Source organism: Phyllostomus discolor, chromosome 9 (genome assembly GCF_004126475.2).
Source record: "Phyllostomus discolor isolate MPI-MPIP mPhyDis1 chromosome 9, mPhyDis1.pri.v3, whole genome shotgun sequence".
NCBI lineage: Eukaryota > Metazoa > Chordata > Mammalia > Chiroptera > Phyllostomidae > Phyllostomus > Phyllostomus discolor.
In genome coordinates, this window is record NC_040911.2 from 84906841 (window position 1) to 84930283 (window position 23443).

General features: G+C 38.8%; 1 protein-coding gene across 2 annotated transcripts in view; it reads left to right on the top strand.

Moving 5' to 3' along the window:
• Positions 1-23443, top strand: part of ASXL1 (ASXL transcriptional regulator 1) — a 70962-nt gene that overhangs the window by 6920 nt on the left and 40599 nt on the right. For both annotated transcript variants that reach the window (XM_028523535.2, XM_036009699.1), the window contains one exon: positions 1197-1305. In XM_028523535.2, the coding sequence (XP_028379336.1) occupies positions 1197-1305 (109 nt within the window). The remainder of the gene's footprint in view (positions 1-1196; positions 1306-23443) is intronic.

Genomic DNA, 23443 nt, shown 5'->3' on the forward strand with positions numbered 1-23443 from the left:
CCCACTTGATACTCCAGATTCTGCTCAAGGTTTCTTTTAGAGATTGGTTTCTTGGTGAAATTTTTTTAGTATCCAATGTGTTCCAAAGCAGAATAAGTAATAGATTTTTTTAATGGCTTTTTTAGATTTGGAAATTATTTTTAACACTGCATAAATTAGGGCCTGCAGTTCTGAAAAATGCTAAGAGGCTCTACTTAATATATTTGTATGTTTTTTTAACATGCTGAGGAGAGGGGAGAGAAGGTACTCAGGTGAACCTAGCCACTAAGCACATGCTAGGGCCAAGCTCAGTTAATAATATGGGCAGTTGTCTGTATTTTTGACAGCTTTTCTATTTTAAGATCCATGAAGTAGCCTTGAATTCACTGAGTTGTCATTGTTTTGTGGCCTGTTATTGTAGCAGGACCATGAAATAACTTTTCTTATGCCAATTTGGCATATTAGGTACCAAATCCATTTGATTTTTCTTTTTATATTCAAATGTAAATGATTGTTCCTGGGTAAGTGTAGAATAAAACCCATCCTTCCCTCATCTTAATAGAGAAAAAACAAATGAAATACTGTTCTTTGGTGTGCTTATTAGAAAAATATTTAACTGGCGGGTGGGGGGGAATATGCTTGTTTTCTTGGGATGGCATTGCTGATTCTGTGGGCTTTGTGTTTAGAATGTTGTGTGACAGTTTCTGAGCACAAGATGCCAGTTGAAACCTAGAGGCTAGGACACTCAGTATTGTTTTTAATTAATATTAAATTTTAATTAAAAAATTTTTATTTAAATGTTGTATAATGTGTTTTTTCAAAGTTCCTGAGTTTTCTGGTTATGATTTATGTGAATTTCATCTGTTACTCTTTCGTTACCATTTTTTTTTAAAGAGGGGAAGGGAGGGAGGGAGAGCGAGAGAAATACCAATTAGTTGCCCTTTGCCGCACTCCAACTGGGGACTGATCCCGCAACCTAGGCATGTGCCCTGACCCGGAATGGGGCTGAGGACCCTCAGTTTGCAGGATGATGCCCTACCAAGTCACATTGTTCATGGCACCCTTTTCCTCCTTTCAAAGAGGAATCGCTATCATGGGATGTGTTTTTTCTGAATTTCTTGCTGTGCTTCTTACTGATTTAAGGAGTCAGAGAGTCTTAGACCTTTGAGTAAGTAGACTTACGGATTTGTGTCACTCATCCTTGTATGCTTTTACAGTGGGACATCCCCTCTCGCGTGTCTCAACGCCATGCTACATTCCAATTCAAGAGGAGGAGAGGGGCTCTTTTATAAACTGCCTGGCCGAATTAGCCTTTTCACACTCAAGGTAAGTAATACAAACTCTGTTTCACTGCAGCAGTTCTTAAGCTTTTAGTGTGCTTAAGAATCACTTGGTAGGTCTGGAATGAGGCCCATGAATTTCTAATAAGCAAGCAGGTGATGGCTGATGCTGTTGGTCCTAAATGGCAGTTGACTGAGATGTTCTAGTGTGAACAGGGTGTTAGGAAATAATTTAGTCATATTAGCTGTTGGGTCTGTATTCAGCTTTTCCTTGTCTGTGTCTTTGTAGATTGTATGCAATAAAGGGGTAAGTGTGTATGGGGTATGGTAATTGCAAATGTGCCTTAATTAGGATTTTGTTTGTAATAATATTGTGAAGGATAAATTACTGGGCAGCTAAAGTAAGACCTACTCTATGGAAAATAACTGAAGTGTGAACATACTTGTAGATTTTCAAAAACTCATTAGCATTTACTAAGTGACACTAATTACAAAGGAAGAAAACTTAAATTGGGTAGAGTTCATAATAAAGCTTTAATAAAGCTGAAATGTACAGGCTAATTATTTTTCTACCATTTGTGATATATATGGCAATCATTTAAACCAGGATTTGGCAAACTTTTTCTGTAGAGGGCCACATAATAAATATGTTGCATTTTGGGGACCAGACTATCTCTATCACAACTATTCAACTCTGTCATTGTAGCAGGAAAGCAACCTTAGACAGTGCCCCAGTTGAATGGGCTGGATGTGTTCCAATAAAACTTTATAAAAACTAGCAACAGGCAGTTGGCATGGGGTTGTATGTAGTTTCCTGACTGCTGATGTAGACAAGATGGCCTGTTGACTGTGAGGAAACTGGAAATTTGATGCCGACCCTTATACTTTTCCATAATGCAGTTATAAATTGCAGTAGTCCATATACGAACTTTTCCCTTTTAGTTTTGTTTTCTTGAAAGACTTATTTAATTCAAAGTTAGAAACTTAACCAAATATCAACTAACTACATAGCCTGCAGTTATAAAACTTGATCTTCATGTACACATCAAGTGTGTTTTCTATATTGTTTTTGTTTTTCAAAGTCTTTCTTTCTTTATTTATTAGAGAGGGGAAGGGAGGGAGAAAGAGAGAGAGAGAAACATTAATGTGTGGTTGTCTCATGTGGCCCCCACTGGGGACCTGACCTGCAACCCAGGCATGTGCCCCAATTGGGAATCAAACTGGCGACCCCTTGGTTTGCAGCCCGTGCTCAATCCACTGAGCTACGCCAGCCAGGGTTATATTGTTTTTATTTCTGATATTTTGGACATTTTTTTGTTGAGGCAGGATAATACTGGGTTGGCCAAAAAGTTCATTTAGTTTTTTCCTTATGATGGCTCTAGTAGTGCTTAGTTGTCTTTAACATCATTTGAAACAATTTTGTTAGATTTTATTGTGACAGCTGTCATACCAGTATACATTTTAAAAAAGTTACCAAATACGGTGAATTTCTTTTTAAAGATGTATTTATTTATGTATTTTTAGAGAGCAGGGGAGGGAGGGTGAAAGAGAGGGAGAGAAACAATGTACGGTTGCCTCTCACATGTCCCCCCACTGGGGACCCTTTGGTTCACGGACTGGTGCTCAGTCCACTGAGCCACACCAGCCAGGGCTGATGCTTGATAAATATTTGAACTGAATTAAAATTTTCATCTTAATTTTAATGTATCTGAATAAATATCAATGTATGAATCTGTGGTAAACTTGTGGGTGTTCTGTTAGTCTGTAGCGTCCTGTCTGAGATGAGTTCATTGAAGATGTATGCAGCATGTCCTCTCATCTGCCTTTGGCTTTGTTGCTTAGTCGTCATAGCATCTAGCTAGTTGGAATGGTACGTCACCCCTCTGATATTCTTTTGTGTGGTTTTGTTTTGTTTTGTTTTGTTTTGTTAATGGTTTGCTTGTCCGGTTGCCCTAGTGAGACTAAACTCCTTGAGGGCAGGGACCAGCTCTTACTTATTTCAGTATCCACTAGGATACTGTGCAGAGTAGCTGTCAAATGCATATTTAATGAATGAATTAGTACATAATGGCCATATTCTTACACTTTATTATCCTTTTGTTTTGACATTTGGTGATAAATACTGCTCATAATTTTGATGAAGCTATTCCTAGATCTGCCTTTGGCATCTAGCTCACATCTCAGCTAAAATGCAACATGTTTACTGCTGTGGCTTTGGTAGAATCTTTGTTTGATTAATTATCTGTGTGTATCTATTAATTTTGATTTGTCATAAAAGCAATATATGCAAATAGAACAGAAAGCAGAATACAGCAGGAAAAATGAAAGTAACCCATAAATTCTGCTACCTGCAACTTTAAGTAATATTTATATTAATAATATTTGAAAAAATCGGATCATACTTTCTTAGAGTTTTGCTGTCCTTTATTCCGTTAATATATTTGTTGTGGTGGCACATGTTGATAGGCCTTATTATTATTAAAAACTGTTTAGGATTCTAGATTCCAGGTTATGAGTCTGTTAATTATTCATTTCTTGTTAAATGCCTCATTATTGTCATACTATCTCCCAGGAGTTGTGTAGGCATTTACTTTATTATTATCCAGGAGTGAATAAAAAAGGTCCTAAAAGTCTGAACCAGCTGATTACCATGCTGGTCATCTGAGAACCCGGGTCTGCCCAATAAATGCTCAAGGTCAAGGTGGTGTTAAGAACTTTACAAAGTTTTTTTATCCTTCATTTCATTATTTTGAAAAAATTTCAAACCTGCAGTAAAATGGGAGTACTACAGTGAAAATTCCACCTATCCAGCTTTCTTACCAGTAGTTACAAATTTGCCACATGTGCTTTATCCCTTTCTACATAGGGTTTGTGTGTGTGTGTGTGTATGTTTTAATCAGAACCATTTGGAAGTTTTAACTAGTGCTGGTACTTGACCCCTAAATATTTTAGAAAGTGTATCTTAAGAGCAGGAACATTATCCTACATAACCACAATATTAGTATTCACCTTCAAGAAACTTGAATGAGTGGAGATTTGGGGTGGTGAACATAGAGTACAGTGTACAGGTGATGGTCTGTGGAACTGTGTGCCAAAACCTGTATAATTTTGTTAACCAGCGTCACCTCAATAAATTCAATAAAAGGAAAACAAAGAAACTTAACATCGATACAGTAGTATATAATATATAGTCTGTATTCAAATTTTTTTTAGTTCTAAAAATGTTCTTTATAGCTTATTAATTCCAGCATTGTCAAGAGTCATGTATTATATTTGGTTTTCATGTCTCTCCAATCTCCTTGTAATGGAACACTTTAATGTAAGACTGTTCCCTTGCTTTTTTCGTCTTTCGTGGCATTGATATTTTCTGAACAGTCCAAGTCAGTTGTCTTTTAGAAGTAAATACATTTTGCCCTGGCTGGCATAGCTCAGTGGATTGAGTGCAGGCTGTGAACCAAAGTGTCGCAGGTTCGGTTCCCAGTCAGGGCACATGCCTGGGTTGCAGGCCATGACCCCCAGCAACTGCACATTGATGTTTCTTTCTCTCTCTCTTTCTCCCTCCCTTCCCTCTCTAAAAAAAAATACGTAAATAAAACATCTTTTAAAAAAAGAAGTAAATACATTTCTAAAGGACTAATGGAAGTGTACAGGTCTCTGTTATTTTCAGACTCCTTTATGTTCGTACAGCTAGATCAAGCCTGCTATTCCAGGCTGTAGCCCAGAGCCTCTTAGCAGTGAAGGATGGAAGTGACGGGAATGTTTTGTGTAGAGGTCTACTTAAGAGTCAGGTTCTTGCCTCTAATGAGGGACAAGAAGACACAGATTATTTAACTCATATTTCTCATTTTTCCTTTTGAAGGTGGTAGTGACCTCTGAAATCCTGTGGCTTATCCCCACCCCCCCCCCACCACCCAAGTTTTCTCTCATGTGTTAAGGAAAACATGTACAGAATGGCTTGGTAGTTTTCCTTCCCACTGCCCCCCTCCCCTGGCATGTTTGGAAATGTCTTCTAGTGGGCCATCAAGGTCAGAATTATATTTATCTATGTGGTTTTGCAAGTTGAAAATAGTTTTTCATTTTTCAGTCTGGGTACATTTCGTGTAGCCTTGCCCATGATTAATAAAGGTATTCTGATGAGCTGCACTCCTTTGGGGCATACCACAGGGTTTCTTCTCTGATAAAAGTTGTCCTGGGTAATGTGATGGTACATTTGACACTTTATTTTTTGTTTATTTATTTTAAATTTTTATTGAATTTATTGGGGTGACATTGGTTAATAAAATTACAGGTTTCACGTGTACAGTTCTGTAATACATCATCTGTATATTGTATTGTGTTCACCATCCCACGTCAAGTCTCTTTCCATCATCATTTATCCCTTCTTTACCCTCTTCTTCCCCCACCCCCTGTCCCTCTGGTAATCACATACTGTTGTCTGTATCTGGACTTTTTTCTTGCTTAATCCCCTCACCTTTTTTACCGAGCGCCCAACCCCATCCCCTTTGACAGCTGTCAGTCTGTTCTTTATCTGTGAGTCTGTCATAGATGCTTGCATCAGTCCATAGAGCTAGTCTTCAGGGATGTATGGGCTAGACACAGTCTATCCATACTTTGAATTCTTGATTTGAGTTGTTTTCCTTAAGCTGTTCATGAAGTCAGCTGTCAGTGTCCATCATTGCCTGGTACGAGGTAGGATTTACTTTTTTTTTTTTTTTTTTACAGTTGGGATTTACCATCCTATAAAATCATTGTGAGTTCTTTGTGTAGTGTTCTGTATTTTTTGGACCTTCATGTTGAACTGCTATGCTTTTGTGACTTGGTGGTTGTGTCACTGGTGAGTTTAACCTGGATTGGTGAGGAATCATTATAGCACTCACTGTCAGGCCTTACTGCAGTCATCTGAACATTGTTCAGTTTTCTCGTGGGGTGGTGCTCAAATCAAAATGTCACTCAAGTCACTTGTGGCTATTTGCACTTCATTGTACCTCATGTAGCAATATAGGGTTTAGCCTTCAGGGTCTTTTAATTCAATTGACAAGCTCAGTTGAATCTTTTAAATATATAATGTAGAATATTTTTAAAATATAAAAATATCTTGGTAAAATAAATAGGAAACTACACTTGAAATATTCATCCATTAAATCCACGGTTTGCAAATACAAGAAAGGAAAAAGCAGTTGGAGGAAGAGAGGGAAATAATTATTGCAGTCTCACACTGTTATTTATAGAGCTACAATTAAAATATTCACAAACAACTCTGGCTGCTGTGGCTCAGTGGATTGAGTGCCTGTGAACCGAAAGGTTGTTGGTTCCATTCCCAGTCAGGGCACATGCCTGGGTTGGGGGCCAGGTCCCCAGATAGGGGCGTGAGACAGGCAGCTGGTCAGTGTATTCTTGCACACTGATGTTTTTCTTACTCTTTCTCCCTTCTTTCCCATCTTTCTAAAAATAAATAAATAAAGTCTTTTAAAAAACAACCCTAAAAACTATATTTACACACAAATCCACGTTTATGGCAATTTCAAAATGACTTATAGTATCATTAAATACTGAGAAAAATGGAGTAATCTTAGACTTAGATACAATAAAATTATAGTCTCTGATTTGAAAGACTATAGCAGAATCGATTTTTGATTTTTAATACGTAGACAGCAAACATAGAATGTAGTCTTTTAAGAATGCCACTCCTATCATGTCACTGTCCTGACTAGCCCTTGGCCTGTGTCTCTGCTCTCTTGGTATTTTTTTCCTTGGTTATTACACTTAAGCTACCCTGGGCTTTACTCTGTTTCTCAAGTATCCCATACTTGTTTCCCCCTCAGAGCCCTTGCTCTTGCTAGTGCCTCTGTATTGAAAGCTCTATGGCAACTTCTTGTCATTTGGTTCTTTGTCCAAAAGAATCTTCTCAGATACTACCAAATTAAGAGGTTTTAAAATTTGTTTCATCAGTATCAGAAATTACCTTGTTTGTTGGGTTACTTGATTATCCTTAGCCTCCCCCATTAGAATGTAAGTGCAGGGACTTTGTTTTCACTGTATCTTCTGTCTGGCACATAATAGGTACTTAATACATATTGACTGAATGAAAAGCAGAAGATGGCATCATCAAAATCTTTAGCCAGCCAGTTCTAGTAGCTCACCTTTTATATCAGTTTCATCATAAAATATGCATATTTTGGGTTATTTTTCTTCAGCAAGGCGTCTTTGAAGAACCCTTTTTTTTTTGCCTTTTTGATAGCTCTTTATTTATTTTTTATTTTTTAAAATTGTTGTTCAAGTACAGTTTTCTGCCCGTCCCTCACCACCTCCTTCCCCTGAAAAGAATCCTTCTTTGTCTTACCCACTTTGGCAGTTCCATATAAATCTGAAAAAATCTGACATTTGAAATAAATCTTTCCCAGGCTGTGTCCATAATCTGGTTCCTCTTAATTGCTGAAGGCAGACACTGAACCATTAGAAACAATTTAAAATTTTAGGTATGTTTTAGATGTAAAAAACGTTTTGAACTTTTATATTGCTTGTTGGAAAAATGAATTTCTGGTTTCACTTAAAACGGTAGTGACATTTTTAGACAGTGTCTTTTTATAGCCTGTGTTAGCCTTATCAAATATGATTTTTTAAATGCTTAGAATCTTGGAATTGTAGTGTGGCAGGGGCTCTCAAATCATCTTCATTTTGCAGATCAAACACAGAGCTTGTAACAGATCAGATAACTTAACCGTGACCACACATCTGTGTTGACAAATACATGTTGACAAATACATGTGGCTGAGTTGGGATTAAAACCTAGGCTCCCACCTCTTGAGTTGGATTTCTCTCTATTATGCCAGTTTAGAAGGAAGAGTTTTTCTTTGGATTTTATGACCTTTGGTCACTTCATTGTTTTGAGGCATCTTGTGAGTTGCTTGGTATTTCTAAAAATGTTCATTTTACTCTCTAATGAAAATTCTGCTCCAGCAAAAGTAGTTTTTCATATCCTTAGATGTGAACTCTTTAGTTATTATGACTGGTTGATTTGAATTTCTACACTGTGCATTAGTTATGCTGGGGCATTTCTGCCATAGGTGTTCTTTTCTCTGCTAGAACGAGTGATATATGGTGGTAGTAAGAGCACTGGACTCCAGGAGTCAAGGTTCCAGCATAGCACCTCATGTCTTACCAAATAGCTCCACTCATACATTTTTTTTCCTCTAGCGTTAAGGAGTTGAAATTGATTGGTCATCTAACTATATCAGGTGTAAAACCCTTTAATCTCATAAAGTGGAGCTGCAAAATACAAATAGGTGACTGAAACTATTTTGCTTGAAACAAGCGTGACGGCCCAGCTTCTCCATCTCTTTGGATTCTGCCATCCCCACCCCATGCCCCAAGCACCCCAGGTGCCTTTCCTGGACCTGGAGATCTGTTATAAACCTCCTAAAGTAAAAATTCAGTAAAGATATTTACTGTACTCACATTCTAATATTTAGACTATTTCGTGTGAAAAGTAAGGCAGCCCTGGATATTTTTCTTTCCTCTCCTTTTGTAATGCATTTGGTATTTACTGGAGGCTGACTGCTTCATTGCACAGAAGGCCTGGTCAGTAGAGAAGTTCCATTTGCTCTGGAGAGTGGTAGTAGCAGTTGAGTTTTGATGAAGGCTCTGAGCCCTCAGTTAATAAAAATTTCCCTTATTTGAGTGATTCTCAAGGAACATCTAGAACTGCCTTTGATAAAAGGGGTGTTCCATTATTTGACAGGATTCCAAGCCAGCTCAGGGAGAAGAGAGAACTTGGTTGTTTTCAGAGCCTCGTCAGACTCTGGTTTTATATGCAAGAGATGAGCTGCCTTTTGTCCTGAAGTTCAAAGACCTGTGAGAACCAAATTGGTAAAGGTCAGGTAACAGGCTTGGAAAGCACTACTACTGGGATGATTTTGTGGTAGTTAGGGGCAGGAGGGTAATTTCAGGGTTGCTGAAGTGTTTTTTAAAACAAAAAGGTTATGAACATTTTTAAAGTCTGATTTTAAAAGACCAGGGTTCTAGGAAAATGAGACTGTACACGCTGCAGGCTTCCTTGGGACTGTATTTGAAAAAATACTTTTCTTTAGGTCAGCCAAATGGAATCTGCATTTGATCTTTTTTCAGTCCTTCAGATCAGCTTTTTGGGAGAGTTATTTGAGGAACTTGTTTAGTCTAAGAAAGTTGTTTTTTAATCTAGCATAGCTAAATCTGGAAGAAAAGATGGGAAGTGATGTTTAATTGAGTTTCTAACTATATTCAATTCAGGCATCATACTCTTCACATTAGTCTCTTTGAAACATAAATATGTTTCCTGTGGCTATGCTAATGGGGGAACAGCCTGAGAGAGTTTAAGTAAATGGTAACAAAGTTACATTTTTGGTTACTTGAGTGATTTGAATTTAACAGGTGGAGGACAGGTTTGGAGGTTTAAGTTTCGACTAAATGAGTTGGTTCTCAAACATTTAAGAAACACACTCAGGGTTCTGAAAGAGTAACTTTAAATTCGTGGTTCATCATGGGTTGGAAGAGGAATATGGAGTGAAAAAGATGTCTATTTTTTTTTCTGTTCTGGAAGCTGCCGTCCTTTTTGATTCAGTTGTACTAGGTGGACTTTTAAATGTGTGCCTTGTCTTTGACTCTTCATGTCAGTTTTTCTTTGGTAAATTAGTTCCTGACAATAGTCCTTTTAGAACTTCTCGTTTTGGTCTCCACTTCCATTGTCACTACCACAGTCCGTGTTATCCTCATGTGCTGGATAGGAAGTAGCCCCTGCTTGGTCTGCTTGCTTTCTCCTTTACCCCCTTAGAATCCATTTCGCCTCTTTGTAATCCACACAGCAGCAAGAGGGATTTTTTAATTTTATATTTTAGTGTTATTGTTGTTTTCATTATTTATCTTCACTGGAGAACATACTTATTTTTAGAGAAGAGGGGAAGGGAGGGGCAGAGAACCATGGAGAGAGGGAGGGAGAGAAACATGGATCGGTTGCTTCCTGCACACACCTCTACCGGGGACTGAACCTGTAACCCAAGCATGTGCCCTGACTGGGAATCGCACCCACGAGCTTTTGGTTTGTGGAATGACGCTCCAGCCAACTGAGCTGCATTGTCCAGGGCAAGAAAGATTTCTTTTAAAACATTATTTGATCATAATATGTTTCTGTTTGATACCTGTCAAATGTGGTTTCGTTTCCTATGGCATATACCCCAAAAATCCAAACCTTGTTCAACCACACTGCTCTTTCAGTTCTTTGAATTCCTGGAGCTCTTGCCAGTTTTAGGGTCTCCATTTGGAACTCTCTCCCGTCCACTTTTGCCTGGTTTCAACTTAAAAGTCAGTTCCTCAGAGGATCCTTACCTCTAAATTAGATTTTCTTACTGTGCCTTGAACTTCTTACCACTTTTAAGTTTATAATTATGTAATTATTTTCATAATCCTTTGATGTGTCTGGGACTTATGGGCAGAGAATCTGTATTACTTTGTTCTCGGCTCTGTCCACAGCATCTATCATAGTAGGTGCTCAGTAAATGGTTGCTGGGTAAATGCAGTGGAAAAATATATAGGAGATTCTTATAACTTGATTTGTAGGAGTTTTCTATGCCAAACAGTTTAATTGGTTCAGGATTGTAATTTTTAGTGTTAAAATTGAGATATGTAGTATGGAGGAGTATTTACCAGGATCTCTTTTCTAAGGAATGGAGGATTTGAAAACCTCCAAAATGTAAGCTCTATTTTTCTCAAAAGAAAAAAAGTGTCCAATGTAGCTTTTGAAATCTAGTGTCATTAATTCCTGATCTTCTATATGTGCCCCCATTTTTTTTTTTGTTACTGCCTCTCCCTCAGAGCTTTTGGGCTCTTTTCCATGAATGTACTTTAGTATAGGTATTTTTACACCCTGGGTGCTTTACTCAAATGTCTAATGACCCTTGATTGAGGGCCTCTTCCTGAGAATCAGGCTCTTAAATAGTACTGGCATTAAAAAAATTTTTTTTTTATCGATTTGAGAGAGAAAGAAAGAACTTCTGCCCTGGTGTAGATCAGTGGATTGAGCATGGGCCTTCAAACCAAAGGGTTGCTGGTTCGATTCCCAGTCTAGGGCACATTCCTGGATTGCAGGCTAGGTCCCCAGTAGGGGGCACATGAGAGGCAACCATACATTGATGTTTCTCTCCCTCTCTCCCTTCCCTTCTCTCTAAAAATAAGTCAATAAATCTTTAAAGAAATAAAGAAAGAAAGAACTTCGATTTGTTGTTCCACTTATGGATTCATTGGTTGCTTCTTATATGTGCTTTGACCAGAGATTGAGCCTGCAACCTTAGCATACTGGGAGGATGTTCTAACCAACTGAACTTACCCTGCCAGGGTCACTCATTAGTAGGAAATTCAGTGCATCGTGGATTTGGGGCTTCACTTGTCTCCAGCAGTAGTGGATAGTGGTTGTCACTGAGATGTGTGGTGCTGGAGGAAAGGTGTCTGTCTCCTAATGCAGACTTGTAACAGTCCCCCGATTCTCAACTCTGTAACTCACCCTTGTCTGCCAAGACACAGTTTAAGTTCTTAGTCTGTCTGGAATTTGGGAGATGAATACTTGGTTCTTTTAGTCTTTCCTTGTGCAACAATTAGATTTCATCTTTTGTTTTGCTAACTTGTCTCCTTTGCTTCTCCGTTTCTATATCACTGACAACTTCCACATTAGATTTCCACCCTGGATATTCCTCCCTGAACTTCAGACTTACATGTATTCAATTGTTCATTATCTTTATTTGGATACTAACTAATGGTGTCTCAGAATTTACATGTACAAAACAATCTCATGATTTTCCCACCCACCTCAAACTGGTTTCACCCTTCTCTTCCCTGTATTAATTAGTGGGAATCCCACTTTTAAAGTTGCTTAGGTTAGAAACCTTGGAGTTATCTTTGACTGCTTTGTTTTGCTGTCATGGCACATGCAATCATCAATAAATCCTGTTGGCTTAACTTTCTGAATATATCCTGTTTCCACTCCCCCCACCACTATTCTGGTTTAAGCCACCATTATCTTTCTCCTAGATTATTGCAGCTTCCAAACTGGTTCTCTTGCTTTCATTCTTGTCGTGCTTTTCAGTACTGGAGCCAGGAAGAATTTCTGTTTTTTAAACATCAAGCAGGTCATGTCATTCATTCCTATGCTCAAATTCTCCAGTGTCCCATCCCCCAACCCCTTCATTCAGGATAGGGGCTAAAATCCTGCATCACTTTCATGGCCTTAGGGGATCTGCTTTCCATCCTCATTCCATGCCTTTTATCCTTACTCCTTCGCCTGGTTCACTTTGCTCAGTAAACACAGTAGCCTCCTTCATGATCCTTAAACGTGCCTTAGTTACTCCTTTCAGGGCTTTCACCCTTTCAGCTTTCTGAAAGGATTTCCCTCCAATTACTGTATTTTGCCATGTATAATGTTCACCTTTTTTGCCCAAATTTTTGAGGGAGAAATAAGTATGCACATTATACATGGGGTAGTTGTGACATAATAGGTATTATATTATGGGCCAAAAATATGGGTGCACATTATACATAGGCGTGCATTACACAGGGCAAAATACAGTAATACCATCATGCTTTGCTTCAAGTCTTGGCTCACATTGCACCCTGACGCCTCCATGCCCCATAGCACTCCTAATCCCTGTTTCCTGCCTTAGGTTTTTCTTTCCAGGATTTACCGCTATTTGGTAAACTATGTTATGTATATATTTTGCTTATTGTTGTTGTCTCTCTTCTTTGACTGGAACAGAAGCTCCAATAGGGGAGGGTTTTTAATTTTAGTTACTATTGTCTCTCCAGCTCCTGGGAAAAAAGTAGACACTCAAATATTTGTGAGTAAATTAATCATAGTTTCTGTTAATTTGGTAATGTGATGAATCATAGTTTCTTTTAATTTGGTAATGTGAATTATATTAATTGATTTGGGGGGGGAGGGGTCAGGACTCAAGCATCCTTGTATTCCTAGGATAAATGTCACCTTGACATGGTTTTCCTTTTAAATACACATTGCTGGATTTAGAGTATGAATACTTTTTTTAGGATTTTTACTTTTGTATTCATGAAAGACATATCTCTGATATTTCTATTTCAAACCTTACCCTGTTTTGGTATCAAAACAAACTGTGTTGTTTACCTTTTGATTCTGCATTGGTCTCTTTAAGATGGAGATTGTTTGTTCTTTTTAGTAGAACATACCTATAAAGCCTGCTGGGCTTGGTGAGTGTTATTTTGAGAATATATTGTTTTTACTTTTTAAAATTGTGCAATGCATAATTTACACAAGAGACTATATACCAGGTTTGTGTTACTTTAAAGAATAATAGCTAAAAAATGAACTGCATACTCGAGCCAGCTTAAGAACAGGATACCTTTCACACTCTTTGAAGCTTCTGAGCATATCCCTTTCTCTTCCTGCTGAAGGTAACCACTGTTCTGATTTTCATTACTCATTCTCTTGCTTTTATTTCTAGGTTTACCTACATGTATGTATTGCTGAATGTGCCTTATACAAATATCTTATGTGAAGGAATCGTACTGTGTATTTTTCTTTGACTTGCTGCTTTTGGTTATTGTTTCTGAGCTTGGTCTATGTTGGTGCATTTAATTGAGATACATGTATTTTCTGCTATATGCTATCTTATGGTATGAATATATGTTGATTTATTTGTCTGCTTTGTACTTGGTGTGCATTTGGGTTGTTTCTAATTCTTGCCATAACAAGGCTGCATTGAGTACTCTTGTAAATGTCCCCTGGTACATGTGTGCAGTAGCTTCCCTAGGGTGTCTATATTGCTGGCAGTGGAACTGACTAGTAGGTTTTATGCCAGGTTATCATTATTAGATAGTACAGCTGTTTTTCAAAATGAGCAATGAATTTATACTCCTTCCGTGATATATGGAAATGCCTGTTGCTCCATGGCCTGAGTATTGTGGTTTTAAAGAGTATTTTGTGTTTTTGTTTTTTCCCTGTATTTAAATTACGGCATTATTTACACATAGTACCCATTTTGATGTGCAAGTGGACAGTCCTGTGAATTGGATTTGTTTTTTTCCACCTGAGGATATGTCTGTGATTTGAGAGTGAGAGAGAAAGACATCGATTGGTTGCCTCCCGTAGGCACCTGGACTGGGGATTGAGCCCATCACCTAGGTATGTGCCCTGACCGGGAATCAAACCTGCAACTTTTTGTTGCACAGGATAATGCTCCAGCTAGCTGAGCCACCTGGCCAGGGCAGTTACGGTAGGTTTTTTTTTAAGTGTGTGTGTGTGTGTTTCACATTTGTTTTGATGCTTATTTGCCTGTTTAACAGTGCTAGTTAAAGGTATGCCATATATCGCTTGAGTGCAATCACTACTGTAAATATTGGTACTAACATGCTCTTCCCTCCCCTAAAAATTCAGCTTTACATTTACATACCATAAAATCCATCCTTTCAATATTATAAGTCTTAGAGTTTTGATGAATATGCACAGATGTGTAATTACCACCATAATGAAGATATAGAATAGTTCCATCACCTCAGCAACTTCGCATATGCCTTTTTGTAGTCAACCGTTCTCCCACCTCAGCTCCTGACAGTCATGGATTTGTTTTTTGTTCTTGCAGTTCTGCTTTTTTCAGACTGTCCTATTAATGGAATCATACATTATGCAGCCCTTTGAGTCTGGCTTCCTTTGCTTAGTGTGAGGTATTTGAGATTTAGCCATCTTTTTTTTTTTTTTTTAAGATTTTTAGGGTTTTTTTTTTTTTAGATTTTCTTTATTTATTTTTAGAGAGGGAAGGGAGGGAGATAGAGAGAGAGAGACAGAGAAACTTCAATGTGCGGTTGCTGGGGGTTATGGCCTGCAACCCAGGCATGTACCCTGGCTGGGAATCGAACCTGGGACACTTTGGTTCCCAGCCTGCGCTCAATCCACTGAGCTACGCCAGCCAGGGCTGAGATTTAGCCATCTTGTAATATTCACTCCTTTTTATTGTTGAGCAGTATCCTATTGCATGGATCTACCACATTTTGCTTACCCACTCCTTGGTTAATGGACATTTGGACTGATTATTCTTCCTTTAAAAAATTTTAAAAATACTTTTTATTTATTGATGATGGGGGGGGAGAAACATTGATTTGTTGTTCCACTTAATTTGTGCATTCATTGGTTGCTTCTTGTACGCACCCTGACCCGGAATCAAACCTGCCGCCTTGACATATAAGGACGATGCTGTAACCAGCTGAGCTACCTGGCCAGGACTCTTTTCTTCCTTTTGACTATTAAGAGTAATCCTATCAATGTTTTCATATAAGACTATATGTGGACTTATATTTTCATTTCTCTTGGAGAGATACCTAGGAGTGGAATTGCTGTGTCATAATTTTTGTTTAACTAGTCTAAGAAACATCCAGCTATTTTATTTATAAAGTTTCTTTATATTTCTGGTTGGGTATTGATTTTTTTAATTTAGCCTAGTCTCTACCTTTTAATTGGGATGATTGGACAATGTACATTTAATATAGTTACTGATATGTTTGGATTAAGTTGGCCATCTAGCTATTTGTTTTCTTTTTTTAAAGAAAACATTGATATTTAAAGCAACTACATAAAACTAAAAAAATGAGTAAGATCAATAAAACAAAATCAGAATACAGTTTTAATCTGGGGAATATTTTGTGACTCATATCATTGACAAATTTGCTCATTTCTTTAATACCTAAGTAGCCCAAACTAATAATAAAGGCCAATAACCCAGTAGCAAACTATTACTATATGAGGTCTATCCAGAAAGTATCCAGCCACGTGCTATGAAAAAATAGACATTTGGTGAAGATGATACAGGGTACAAGAAACACTGTACATAAAACAATGACATCTCAGTCCCCTTCAAAGTAGGCACCTTGGGACCTCACACAGTTTCCCCAGTTGCCTGCCATCAGCTACCCTGACATATTTTCTTGAGTTTCATCAATGATCTGAAATCTCTTCCCCTTCAAAGGTGATTTTAGGTTTGAGAGAGGGCAGAAATCTGGGCCATAGTGGGGCTGCATCACCTGGGTATTTTGATGTTTCACCAGAAAACTCCGTAGGAGACCTGATGCATGATTGGGTGCATTGTCATGATGAAGTTGCCAATCACCAGTTGCCTATAGCTACTGAATCATCCAAATAGTTGTCACAGACCACCTTTAAATATTATTATCCCATTTATATAAAATATAAGATTCTTTTCATACTATTTTTCCATTTATCCCCTCCTAACCTTTGTGCTATTCTTCTTCATATACTTATTTCTACTTAGGTTATACACGTCACAAAACATTATTACTTTTGCTTTAACCAGTTCTTTTAAAGAAATTTTAAAATGGCAGAGGTCTTACATTTATTTACATATTCACCATTTCTGGTATTCTTCATTCCTTTGTGGAGGTTCAGGTTTTCTTTCATTTGTTACCATTTACCTTTCTGAAGCATGTCCTTTAACACTTCCTGTGACAGATTCAGCTTTTCTTTGTAAGAGAAAGTATTTTGTATTAAAGGATATTTTTGCTAGATATTGAATTATAGGTTGATATTTTTTTCTGATGAGAATTCTGTGTTCTTACATTTCTTTTTTTCTGTTGCAGATTGTAAGGTTTTTTTTCAGTATCATAGATTTTGACTATTTGATTATGATATCTTGGTGAACTTAAACAAATTTGTGGGTCAAATTGAAATATTTTCAGCCATTATTTCTTCAATTATTTCTTTTGTTGTCCTGTTTCTTTTTGGATGACATATATGCTTGACCACTTTTTATTGCCATTACTGGTGCTTTTAATTTTTTCCACTCATTTTGTATACTTTCAGTTGCTGCTGACTTTTGCACTACCTGATTTGCTATTAATCTCATGCAGTGAATTTTTCATTACAGGCATTGCATTTTTTTATTGTTGCTCAAGTACAGTTGTCTCCATTTTGCCCTCACTGCTCTCCCCTACCCCACTGACCCCCACCTTCCATCCTTAGTCCTACCCCACTTTGGTTTGTCCATGGGTCCTTTATACATGTTCCTTGATGACCCTTCCCCTTCTTCCCCCGTAATCTCCCTCCCCTCCGCTCCTCTAGTTACTGCCAGTTTGTTCTTTATTTCAATGTCTCTGGTTATATTTTGCTTGCTTATTTGTTTTGTTGATTAGGTTCCACTTATAGGTGAGATCATATGGTATTTGTCTTTCAGAGCCTGGCTTATTTCACTTAGCATAATGTTCTTCAGTTTCATTCATGCTGTCACAAAGGGTAGGAGTTCGTTGTTGTTTTTTCTGCTGCATAGTATTCCATTGGGTAATGTGGGATAGTTTTTTGATCCACTCAATTATAGATGGACACTTAGGTTGCTTCCAGCACTTGGCTGTTGTAAATTATGCTGCTATAAATTAAACATTGAGGTGCGTAGGTTCTTTTGAATTGTGTTTCAGGGTTCTTATGGTAATAGCCCAGTAATGGAATTGCCAGGGTCAAAAGGCAGTTCCATTTTTAGTTTTCTGAGGAAATTCCATACTGTTTTCCACAGTGGCTGTACCAGTCTGCATTCCAACAGTGTACTAGGGTTCCCTTTTCTCCACAACCTCTGTAATACTTGTTGTTTGTCGATTTGTTTATGATGGCCATTCTGACAAGTGTGAAGTGGTATCTCATTGTGGTTTTAATTTGCATCTCTGATGGTTAGTGATGCTGAGCATCCTTTCATATGTCTCTGGGCCCTCTGTATGTCTTCCTTGGAGAAGTGTCTGTTCAGGTCCTTTGCCCATTTTTTTAATTGGGTTGTTTACCTTCTCAAGTGGAGTCCTGTGAGTTCTTTATATATTTTGGAGATCAGACTCTTGTCCAAGGCATCATTGGCAAATGTATTTTCTCATATGGTTGGTTCCCTTTTCATTTTACTGATGTTTTCTTTGGCCATGCAGAAGCTTTTTATTTTGATGAAGTCCCATTTGTTTATTTTTTTTTCTTTATGTCCCTTGCTCTATAGGGGGTGTATTGGTGAAAATATTGCTGCGTGGAATATCTGGAATTTTCCTGCCTACATTCTCCTTTAGGACTTTTATGGTGTCACAACTTATATTTAAGTCTTTTATCCATCTTGAGTTTATTTTTGTGTATGGTGTAAGTTGGTGGTGAAGTTTTCATTTTTTTGCATGTAGCTGTCTGGGTCTCCCAACACCATTTGTTGAAGAGGCTATTTTTACTCCATTTTATGCTTCTGCCCCCTTTGTTGAATATTAATTGACCATAGAGACATGCATTTATTTCTGGGCTCTCTATATAGACATTGCATTTTTGTCTTTAGAGATTCTAAGGAGACTTGACTTGGGGTGGTGAACACAGTACAATATACAGATGACATATAGAATTGTATACCTGAAACCTATGTAGTTTTATTAGCCAGTGTCACCTTAGTAAACTCAATAAAAAAGAAGAGAGATTCCATTTGTCTTTTACCTTTCATTTTTCTCCTCATGTTCATTCCTTTAATACTTGATCATTTATAGTAGTCTTTTTAAGTTTTTTACATTAATTCTCTCTAGTTTCTGGGCTTGTTGCTATTGACCAGGTTTTCTGCTTTTATGATTCAAACATTCCTGCTTCTTGGTATATCTAGTAGTTTTTATTTGGGTGCTCAACAATGTGAATTTTACATTTTAGTATTACAATTTATTTTCCTTTCAAGAGTGTTGGGCTTTATTTTGGTAGCTTGTTACACATGGAATCCTTTACAAGTTTTTAAAAATTTATATAAGGTGGGGAGAGTAAGAAAGACATCAGTTTGTTGTTCCACTTATTTATGCATTTATTGGTTAATTCTTGTATGTGCCCTGATTGGAGGATTGAACCCTGAACCTTGGTGTATTGGGAAAATGCTCTGACCAACTGAGCCGCCCAGCTGTGGACTTTACACCACCCCCATTTTTAAAAAAAGATTTTAATTATTTATAAAGATTGGGGGAGGGAGGGAGAAAGGGGGGGCGAAATATCAGTGTGTGAGAGATATATCAGTTGGTTGCCTCTTGCACTCCCCCAACTAGATACCTGGCCTGCAACCCAGGCATGTGCTCTGACTGGGAATCCTACCAGTGACCTTTTGGTTGGTAGGCTGGCACTTAACACAATGAGCCACACCAGCGAGGGCAACTTTACACCCCTTTGAGACTTGTTTTAAAGCTTTGTTAAGGCAGGGCTAACTCTAAGGATAGTTTTACTCTACTACTAAGGTATTCCATTCTCGGGTTTCTACCAAATGTTTCAAATGTGTTTTTTTAAGATTTTATTTATTTTTAGAGAGAAGGGAAGTTAGGGAGAAAGAGAAGGAGAGAAACATTGATGTGAGAGAGAAACATTGATTGGCTGCCTCTTACAGGCCCCCAATTAGACACCCAGCCTGCAACCCAGGAACGTGCCCGGACCGGAACTGAACTAGCAACCCTTTGGTCCACAGCCCAACGCTCAGTCCACTTAACCACACCATCCAGGGCTGCCACAGATGTTTAACAATATCTTTCTACTCTGGCTGGTTGTAATTAATTCTTTGTCTCTTGGCCTTCTGCTCTGGGAATTAATTCAGCCATTCATTCATTGCCTACCCTTTGGAATTTCACCCTAGACTTATGCAGAGAGACCCCATGCAGAGTTGTGACAGTCCTTTTCTGCGTAACTTCCTCCTCTTTGGAATTCTGGTGTGCATCTTCAGCCATCTCAGCTTCCCAGAGCTTGGTCTCTGTCTCAGCGTAGGAAAATTGTGCTCTACTGGATCCCCCTCCTTCTCTGTAGTCAGGATTGTGTCTCCAGGCAGAAACATGGGACAATTACAGGACTCAGTTCATTTGTTTTTCTTCTCTTCGGATCACAGTCTTGGGCTGCCTGTTTTCAACAGTTGCTTCACTTTTTTTTGCCCCTTTTCTTAGTTTATAGTGGGAGGATAAATCTGGTGACTGTTAAGTCTGCCCTGCCCTAAAGTGGAAGGTGGTATACAAATACATGTGTGTGTGTATCTATGTAAGCAGACCCCAACTTGTAATTTTTCAGCTTTACAATGGTGCAAAAGACATACACATTCAGTAGAAATTATACTTTATCTTTTTGTGGGTCAGTGATATGTGTGGCATGATACTTTTGTGATGCTGAGCAGCGGCAGCGGTGTGCTTTCTCCAAACTATAGGATAATGGAAGTGTTCTAAGTACGTTTGAGAAAGGATGAATTAATCCAGGATGTTTGGTAGCTTGGGTATTAAATGCAGTTTTTGACTTAACACTATTTTCAACTTATAATTGGTTTATCGGGATATAACCCCATCATAAATTGAGCATCATCGCTGTGTGTATATATATTTAAATAATCTTCTACTTTTCAGTTAGTACTTTTCTTAGTACTTACACTTAGTTTATGTACAATATTATGTTAGCTTCAGGTGTATAACCCAGTATATATAGAACTATGAAGTGATCACCCCTTTTAAATCTAGAACCCATCTGGCATCATACATAGTTTTTTACAATATTATTGATATGTTATACTTTACATTCCAATGGCTGTTTTGTAACTACCAATTTGTGCTCCTTAATCCCTTCACTTTTTCATCCAGTCCCCTAACTTCCCTCTCTGGCAACCTCTCATTTATACAAAAATGTTCTCTGTATATATGAGTTTGTTTCTGATTTGCTTATTTTGTTCTTTAGATTCCACATATTAGTGAAATCATACAGTATTTGTCTTTCTCTGACGTCTCTTGCCGTAATGCCTTCTAGGTCATCCATGTTGTCACAGATGTTAAGTTTTTTTTTTATGGCTGAGTAGTATGCCGTTGTATACTCATATATGTTCTATATCTTCTTTATCCATGAGTCTATTGATGGACACTTAGGTTGCTTCCATATCTTGGCTGTTGTAAATAATGCTGCAGTGACTATATGGATGCATATGTCTTTTTGAATTCGTGTTTTGGGTTTCTTTGGATGAATGACCAGAAATGGAATTGCTGGGTTGTTTCGTCTCTCCTTCTTCATTTTAAAAAAATTATTTATTTATTTTTAGACAGAGGGGAAAGGAGGGAGAGAGCGAGGGAGAGAAACATCAATGTGTGGTTGCCTCTCGCAGGCCCCCACTGGGGACTGGTTCGCAACCCAGACGTGTATCCTGACTGGGAATTGAACCCATGGCCCTTTGGTTCGCAGGCTGGTGCTCTGTCCACTGAGCCATACCAGCCAGGGCAAGCTTTTTCATTTTAATTATGATGAGTCTTGGTGTTGGGCCTCTTTGGGTTGTTCATCTTGTTTGGGACTCTGCTTCCTGGACTTGGGTGTCTTTCTGCTTTGTCAAGTTAGGAAAAATTTCTGTCATTCTTTTCAAATAGATTTTTAATTCCTTGCTCTCTATTCTCCTCCTGGTATTCCCATGATGAGAATATTGTCCCAGAAGTTCCTTATCCTATCTTTATGTATTTATTTATTGGATTCTTTTTCCTTTTTGCTGTTGTGATTGGATGTTTTTTGTTACCTTGTCTTCCAAATCACTGATTTGACCCTCTGCTTCATCTAATTCCTTCAAGAGTATTAACTTCAATTATTGTATTCTTCAATTCTCAGTTGTCCTTTTTTATGTTTTCTATCTTCATTTTTGTTTTCTCTCTGTTGAAGTTCTCACTGAGTGAATCTTTTCTTCCCCTAAGTTTGTTGATCATCCCTGTAACCAATGTTTTCAATTCTGCATCTGGTAGATTGCTTGTTTCCCTTTGGTTTAAACTCCATTTTGGAGTTTTTTGTCTTGTTCTTTCATTTGGGACATGTTTCTTTGTCTTCTCATTTTGGCTGCCCCCTGTGTTTGTTTCTGTGTATCAGGTCTAGCTGCTATGTCCCCCCGTCTCGGCAGAGAGGCTTCAGGTAGTAGGTGTCCTGGGCAGTTTCCCCATCACTCCAGTGGGGCACTCCCGCTGCCCTTCCCCCGATGTGGGCTGTGTGTGCCCTCCTGTTGTAGTTGAGCCTTGATTGCTGTTGCCATGTCAGTGGGAAGGATTGACCCCCCAGGCCTATCAGTTACAAGGACTGCTGTGACTCCAGTGGAGGAGCTGCAGGGTTCTTGTGCTCCGACATGGTCTGAAGCTGTCCACTGGGTGCACCAGCACTGGGGCCTCTTGAGAAGTGCAGGGTAAGGTCAGCCACTGCCTGTGCCCTGTTTGTGGCCCCCAGCATGAGCTACAAAGTGATCTGCAGATGGTTGCCACTTGTGCTGGGCTTAGAGGTGCCTGGGGGAATAGGCCAAGCTTCGACCCAACTTTGGCTTCACCTAATGCTGGGCTTGTGGCTTCTTTAGTAAGGAGGTATGGGGCACCCTGAGACCAGATGCTGCTTGTTTGGGGTTTGTGGACCTTTGAGAGATTTCATGAAAGACTGCGGTGTGAGCCAAGATAGGCCTTTGTAGGAAACAGCACTGGGAGCAGTTTGGGAGTACCTGCAGGTTGGGTGGGGAAGTGTCTTAGAATCACCAGGGCTGGGCAAATGGTGTTAGCCAGGTTGATGGAGACTCAGATATGGCACTTGCCTGCCAGTTCTGTGGGGGAGGGCTCAGAAAGGAACAGTGGCCTCTGCTGGTACTTTTCTGTCTGGGAGAAGGCTACCCTTCCAGTCCTTGCCCTGAAGGCATATAATTCAATTCTAGTCCCTGGCACTTTTGGAGCCACTGGCCCAGTGCTAGAGCTCAGAGTGAATTTGAGAGTCCTAGCAAGGGACCTTTAAGAGGAAAGTCTGGGACTCTAGAAGCCGTCCATCTTACTCAGCCACAGTCTCTGCTGCTTTTTACTGCTAGAAGTTTTGGGGACTTGTCTTCCCAGCACTGGAAATGTGAGCTGGGCAGCCTGGTCTGGGACTGGGACTCCTTTCTCCTTGCAGGGGGGATGGGGAAGAGAGGTGGCGGTGGAGAGGGAATCTCTGTAATTGAGATATACCTCCTTATTTTTAACAGCCACACTGGATGTGGGGCCAACCCATTCTGAGTCTCTGCCTTTTTTTTTGTTACCAGTCTTGATGTGGCTTCTTCTGTATATCCTTGGTTATAGGACTTCTGTTCAGCTGGACTTCAGGCCGTTCTTCATGGTGGTGGTGGTTCTGTAGTTTAATTTTCATGTACTAGTGGAAGGATGCCGGT